General features: G+C 34.4%; 1 protein-coding gene across 1 annotated transcript in view; it reads left to right on the top strand.

Moving 5' to 3' along the window:
* The first annotated feature begins 4,813 nt into the window (after positions 1-4,813).
* Positions 4,814-7,920, top strand: part of tcf25 (TCF25 ribosome quality control complex subunit) — a 139,141-nt gene continuing 136,034 nt past the window's right edge. The window contains exons 1-3 of the mRNA XM_016231330.1: positions 4,814-5,099; positions 5,641-5,742; positions 5,913-6,041. Coding sequence (XP_016086816.1) covers positions 4,947-5,099; positions 5,641-5,742; positions 5,913-6,041 — 384 coding nt within the window. The 5' untranslated portion in view covers positions 4,814-4,946. The remainder of the gene's footprint in view (positions 5,100-5,640; positions 5,743-5,912; positions 6,042-7,920) is intronic.

Genomic DNA, 7,920 nt, shown 5'->3' with positions numbered 1-7,920 from the left:
ATTTAGGCCTATTGTTTGCTTTGTTAATAATTTTGGAAATATAGGAAGAGTGAGCTGCGTTCAAGGCAGTTTTATAGTGCTTAACATGATCTGAAAATGCCTGAAAGTGTAAAGTTAAACCTGTTTTCCTAAAAAGACGTTCAAGTTGCCTGCCTCTTGCTTTCATAGCACGTAGCTCATCGTTAAACCATGGAGAGGAGCGGGACATGGGAACTGACCTAGTCCTAATTGGAGCATGCTCGTCTAAAACATCAGCAATAGCAGAGTGATACAAATCAGATCTTGGATGGACAGGTAAAATTGAAAACATCAGATATAACAGATGAAGCAATAGAGGCAGTAAATGTATCAACATTGATAGCATTGAACTTACGATAAGAAATGGTTATGTTGTCAGTACATTTGGTTGGATAAGTTAGTGTAAAGTCAAAAGTAATAAGCTTATGATCAGAAATAGGAGTAGCCAGACCACTAATGGAGATATTGTTCAAACCAGATGTACAGACTAAGTCAAGCGTATGACCATGAGTGTGAGTAGAGAAGTTGACGTTCTGATAAAGATCGAAGCAGTCCAGGACAGTCATTAGTTGAGTACTATTAAAACAGTGTGTATCAACATGGATGTTATAGTCACCAAGTAAGATGACCTGGGCTGATGATGCACAGGCAAGGGTTAATAGTTCACTGAGTTCAGAGAAAAAGTCGTTTTGCTGTTTGGGTGGTCTATAAATCAAAATAATTGTGAGGGAATGATTTGAGCCAACCATCAGAACCATGTATTCAAAAGTCTTAGTACAATGAAAATCCATCTGAGTGAGTGTTATAGAGTTACGACAGATGACCGCAAGGCCACCCCCTTTACCAGATACACGCGGCAGAATAGAATAGAATTTTGTTTGTATCACTGAATCACTGTTTTGTTTATCACTAAAGCTGCTTTGAAACAAAGTGCATAAAATGAAATAAAGTATTTTTTATTGTGGAAATGACTTTTTCTGTCTTCAATCCCAATATCTTAGCTTTTCTTGAGCTTTAGGTGAGAACACAGCTCATTCCCTTTGAAATACTGGGAAACATCAAAATAATACATATTTAAGTACTGATAATAACTGACCATTATTGAGATAATGGAATAAACTCAGCAAATACACATCAAATAGTAACATACTGGCAGTCTGCTTTTTTATTATTTTGTAGCACTAAACAGATACAGATACAGTTGTGCTCAAAATTGATAAATATGATTAAAGAAGGCTGTGAAAATAAATCTGCATTATTTATCCACTTGATCTTTCATATAAAAAAAACTAACCTTTAATTAAAGTAAAAAATAAAAAAAAATTCACATTATGAAATAAATATTTTTCTCTATTACAGTAAGAGGATGTGTGTCCATATCGTCCTAATGCACGGTGAGGAGGAGAGTTTGAGTGGCCAAAGACTCCAAGGATCACAGCTGGAGAACTGCAGAAAATAGCTGAGTCTTGGGGTCAGAAAGCCTAAAAAAAAAAAATAGTTTGGGAGAGTTTCAAGAAAAAACTAGAAAAGAAAATGCTGTCATTCAAAAACAAACTCCAGCATATTTATTTGCTAGACATGATTGGAACTTTAAACGGGACTGGGTTCAATGGTCAGATGAAACTAAAAAAAATCACTTTTTAGCAGCAAACACTCAAGATGGGTTTGGTGCACACAGGGTACCCCATGTGTACAATGAAATATACTGATGGATATTTAATGTTGCCTATTGTTCTGCTGGAGATCCTGGATATCTTGTTCAGATAGATGGCATAATGTATTCTATAAAATACCAATGGATAAAAAATTTAAAACTGACTGTCCATGTTTATAATGGGCCATGGTTGGATCTTCCAACAGGACAATGATCCACAAACAAACATCAAAATCAAAACAAAAATGGGTCACTGAGAACAAAACCAACATTCTGCCCTGGCCGACCCAGTTCCCCGTAGCTGAACCCTATTTATAAATGAGTGTGGTGAACTGAAGAGGAGAAGCGTCAACATGCAGCTGGAAATCTGAAGGGTCTGGAGAGATTCTGTATGAAGGAATGGTCTCTTATCTCCTGTCAGATGTTCTCTAAACGCTTCAGGCATTGTAGGTGAATACTCAGAGCTGTTTTCTTGGCAAAAGGAGGTTGCAAAAAGTATTGGATAAAAGGGTATGATTAATCAATGTGTATTAGAGAAAAACATTTATTTCATAATGAGATTTCTCTCCCATTTTAAATTCTTATCCTCCACTGAAAGGTTAGATTTTAGTCAATTAAAAAAAATAAAATATCTAAAAGATTGATGATACAGATTAATTTTCACAGCCTTCTTTGATCATATTTACCAAGGGTATGAATAATTTTGAGCACAACTGTATATACTTCAAAACAAACAATAACAAATATAACGCTGTGAAACATTTTTTTTAAAGTTTTGTTTCACTTTTATTTTTAATGTTTCTTTATGAAGTTTTATGTGACATGCTGAATATGAAAATCCCATTACTTTTTGTGTATCATTAACAGTGCTCATGAAAACTAAAAAAAATATGTTGACAACTTATGCAAGCCAATCTGTTATTACTCATGCATACCTAACAACAGTTTAACAAAGTTGCCAAAAGTGAATCGCCCAAAACTTCAGAAGTGTCCTTTGGATGATTTTTGTCATTTATGACTAGTCCCACAATGTTCTGGAATGTTCCAGAAAGCATTAGAATATTAAAGAATGTTACAGAAACTTCTAGAATGCTGCCATCCTTGCAAAAGCAAAATATCTTTAAAAAAACATGCACAATTAGTACAGAAACATATCTGTACAAAACCAGTGTTTCATAATTAATGATAGAAGTTCTAAAATTTGCCTGACTTAAATATTTACCAAAATATTGATGATACATGAAAATAAATAGTACAATAATAATTAGCACCACCGCATTACAGAAGAACCATAAAAAATGTGAAAGTGAAGCAAATTTTTGTTACATTGTGTAATTGACAATCCTTTATGGGTCTGGTAAAACAGTTACAGTTACAGTGATAAAACCTTATACACTTTTACAGTGCAGTGTGATAGTACAAAAAAGTGATGTGTAATATGTGTAATAGCTTTTTCGCATTTGGCTCCCAAACTCTGGAATAGCCTTCCTGATAACGTTCGGGGTTCAGACACACTCTCTCTGTTTAAATCTAGATTAAAGACACATCTCTTTGGCCAAGCATTCAAATAATGCATCTCATAATCTTCTACTGCAGTTATATCTGATCAAATGCGCATTATTATTCTTTAGCTTGGGTTAAATAAATCAATTTTGCTTGGTTTGGAACAGTAGTTACGCTAATTATGTCTCTATTTGTTTCTCTGTTTTTAACTAGGATTTACACAAGTTTCAGTCTGAATCCAGAACACCTGAGAAGAGATTATGTCAACCCCTCAGAGGACCTCAGATGATGCCAACCCTGAAACAACATACAGAACTACCAAATGCTATAAGTTTGATTGCATCATATAATAATTGCCGTTAATAGTGTTCATCGTCTGTTTGATTATGTCTTTAATTGATTTTTCAGTACATTTCTGCCATATGTACATTAACTGACAGTCACCACTGATAAGCTACCACTAAATATTGTAAAAACTTAATTTTCTGTAAAGTTACTGTGCAACGATTTGTATCGTAAAAAGCTGTATACAAATAAACTTGAATTGAATTAAATTAATATTAAAATGTATATGTAGTATTCATTGTAGGAAAATATAGTCCATAATATGATAAATAAAATAGTGCGCAATTAATAGTACAATAATAGGTAATATAATAATAATTGATTTATAGTAGCAAATAATAATATAATAATGATGATGATAATGATGATAATAATAATAATAGATGAATAGCTAATAGTAATAGCAAATAGAATATGTACCTGGGGTTTAGAATAACCCAGGGTTAACTCTTTCAAGTTTTAAAAGCCGTATTTTATTTCAGATTTCAGGTCTTGCTTCTGCAGCTAAAGTTCAAACAAAGTTCTAAGTGATGACTCCACGCTTGTTTCTCTGTCGCATAAGGTCTAGAAGCTAAACATTCTTTATCATGCAGGGGGCGCTCGGTGGCTCAAAAAGCTGCATTATCCACTGATCATCATTCATATCTTGTGCCTTAATATGCTTTGTTGTTTAAATTCATTCATATTCCACGTCACCAGATATTGTGAAATTATTAAGAAAAATGTTTAATCCTGCCACGAATTGCAATTAGTCCGTTCTCTCATATTCCCAGAAGCGCTCAAAAAGAGAAATCATAATGTATTTGTAACAATTTTTGAAACCCCTCCTTAGCTTTGAATAAATAAGGAATCGTTGCATATGATAAAAAAACAACAACAACAACAACTACAAAAAAAAACGATTATGAAAAATACATAAGGTATAAAAATAACGTCCGGGTCGCATACTTTGGAACACATCCTCTTCCGTTTAAAGTGACGCGTTTCTAATATGCTTTGTTGTTTAAATTCATTCATATTCCACGTCACCAGATATTGTGAAATTATTAAGAAAAATGTTTAATCCTGCCACGAATTGCAATTAGTCCGTTCTCTCATATTCCCAGAAGCGCTCAAAAAGAGAAATCATAATGTATTTGTAACAATTTTTGAAACCCCTCCTTAGCTTTGAATAAATAAGGAATCGTTGCATATGATAAAAAAACAACAACAACAACAACTACAAAAAAAAAACGATTATGAAAAATACATAAGGTATAAAAATAACGTCCGGGTCGCATACTTTGGAACACATCCTCTTCCGTTTAAAGTGACGCGTTTCCCATGTGTTGATAGCGTTTCATGTTGAACGTTCATTTCAAGTTTATGAGATATTTGGGCTCGGTGTTAGATTATTGATCATTGATCAGTTGATCTGACGTCCATCATGTCGAGTCGCGCTCTGCGTAGGCTGAAGGGCGAGCAGCGCGCTCAGGCCGCTTTAAACACGCTAAAACTCACTGATGAAGATGAAGAGGAGCAGATGAAGAGTGACAAAACTGCCCATAAGCAGAAGAACACCAGCAACATCTTTGAGCTGGTAATGTCTGGCATGTGTGATCAGGGGCGTCGCTGTGTGTAGATTAGACGTATTACCATGGTACTTTGTTATACCATGGTGATTACCGTACATGTGTACCATGATTTATATACTGCTTTAAGGTGGTACTACTAGGGTATTCATCCGAAAGTTTTTACTTTCTTTCTTCTTTTATTATTTTTTTCATTATAAGTAGGCCTCAGGGAACAGACTTAAGGAACCCCCCCACAAAACAAATCAAATGCAGTTCATGACCCCTTTAACGACTGCTACAGTTGTTTTGCAGTTCACCTAAATTGTCCTTAACTGTGAAAAATGAATTCCAATGTGGTCACAGTTTATATGAGGTCATATAATGGCATATGTTAAAATTTGACTGCAATCAAACAAATGCTGTTTGAAGTAGTTTCATTTGGAGTATAGCATGTCATACTGCTTTCATGTCCGCTGCCCATACGTAGATCATTGAGTGTCGATAAATGCAGTTTTAATGCAATGCTATGATGCTGCTGTCATGATATAGTATCTAATGGTGTGTTAGATTGGTGAGGCTGATGTGGATGTAAGTGTGTCAGATGAGGAGACGGCAGAGAGAATCCGTGACAGACAACAAGGAGCTCCACTAGAGAAAGATACCGTGAAGGTGAGAACCTTTATACATCACTATCATCATCCCCAAACATGAACATGCAACCGTGACCTGTTTAGAGTTTGTGAAATGCAATGTTCAGTACATTTCACAGTGTATTTTAACTTCTAAATTCTTTTCATTTCCCAATTCAGTTGTTTTCTTTTTAATGTCTTTTTTTGTAGAATGAGAAGTCGAACAAAAAAAAGAAGAAGAAGAAAAAGACTCCAGCTGAGAATGGAAGGGTGAGAATTTTATTTATTTCTGTATGTTATGTTTATGTATGTATGTATTTATTTACCAAAACATTTGAAATATTTTTTTTTCAAAATTACTTTTAACATTTATTTTTAGTTTTAATAATTAAGAATTTGATGCTTCACTTCACTTACATTACCACTTGGTTCAGTGGTTAATGCACATGCTTTTGACATGTTGAGCTGCAGCATTATCACAGGATGTGAATTTAAATCTAGTCTTTCTCTCTCTCCCCATGTGCTTTCCTGTTGCTCTCCACTGTGTTATTAAACAAAGAAAAAAAGCCCATTTTAAAAGTAAAAAAGCAGATGGATAACTGGATAAGGTTTCTGTTATGAAGCAGAACATATGATTGGATCTGCTGAAGCTCAATGTTAATGTTCTTCATTCCTTTTTGATGTTTAAGCTATTAATTACCGCATTTTGTGATGGAAATGTGGACTTAAGGTGACAGTGACCATAGACATAAATTGATTCCTTATTGGGCCCATTGCTGCGATACTTCAGTGCTTCTGCTGTATTGGAGAGGGCAAGGCTTAAATTTTTTCAGGTTTCTTTGATGAATAGAGAGTTCAGAAGAACAGCATTTATCTGAAATAGAAATCTTTTGTAACATTATAAATGTCTTTAACATCACTTTTGATCAATTTAAAGCATCATTGCTAAATAAAAATATAAATTTCTATAACCCCCCCCCCCCAAAGTATATGTGTATGTATATAGGTGTGTATGTGTGTGTGTATATATGTGTGTGTATATATATATATATATATATATACTGACACCAAGCTTTTGAATGTTAGAGTGTATAATGTTACAAAAGCTTTTTATTTCAGATAAATGATGATCTTTGGATCTTTCTTTTTATCAAAGAAAAAAAATCTTACTGTTCAAAAGCTTTTGACTTGTAGTGTACAGTACAGCAGTCTAACATATTATGAATATCCTATAAATAAGGTGTAGTATAATATATTATTATAGTAATATAATGATAACAATAAATAAAAACTACAACAATAATAATAATAATAACAAATAATAATAATAATCCGCTACAAAGTATATACATCAATCAGTCATCTATAACTGCTTATCCTCTGTAGGATCCAGAGTATGTGAGCGGAGTGGAGCGGCAGAAACACCGCTCCGCCTTCGCTCCGTGCTAAATTATTTCACTATGCTTCAAGAGGGTCTAGCTGCAGCCTTGCACTTGCACTCTCAGACGTGCATTCTCAGGCTTGCACTCTCAGACACTTGCGCTTCCGCTAGCGACGTCACTTTCAGTCTTTTATTTTTTTATTTTGTTCTATTTATTGATTATTTTTTGTTTGAATCTCTCAACATTTTACAACAGTAGCCAGGTGGTGAAGACAAGAAAAAAGAAACTAAATTACGAAGTCACTTGCAATCGCCACTTGCACTCTCCGCTACCTGCGACGTCACTTGCAATCGATACAAATGGTGCGTGTTGCCAATGAAGACAAGACTCTGTGGTGGGGATTAAACGATTACAACTAATTTAGTACTATAACATACAGGGTCCTGCAAGAAAAAGACAAGACCCGCAAATCCGTCGCCACAGAACAGCAGAATATGAACGCAATGCACAAAGTCTCTCGTTAAGCGTTTTCCTTCTGTAGAAAAACAAACACTTAACATGGCATAATGTATTAAGATACATTAAGTTCAATTAAAAGATCAAATTCGATATATAGTTATTTAATGTACTACAAGGCAAACAGATGGCTATGAACACAATGCGCAAACTTTCACTTGTCCTCCCATACAGCAAAACGCTTAATGTTGTATAATAACGGACTATGATAAAGAGCTGTAGACAGTTTATTCTAAATGGAAAAACGCTTAACGCGAAACTGTGTGTGTTGCATTTATTCTAGGCTCACCTGCTTGCCTGTATATTAGTTATGCATATTA

Source organism: Sinocyclocheilus grahami, unplaced genomic scaffold (genome assembly GCF_001515645.1).
Source record: "Sinocyclocheilus grahami isolate Dianchi unplaced genomic scaffold, SAMN03320097.WGS_v1.1 scaffold388.1, whole genome shotgun sequence".
In the NCBI taxonomy this organism is placed as follows: Eukaryota; Metazoa; Chordata; class Actinopteri; order Cypriniformes; family Cyprinidae; genus Sinocyclocheilus; species Sinocyclocheilus grahami.
The sequence above is the reverse complement of the archived record's forward strand: the minus strand, read 5'-3'. Positions and strand labels throughout refer to the sequence as shown.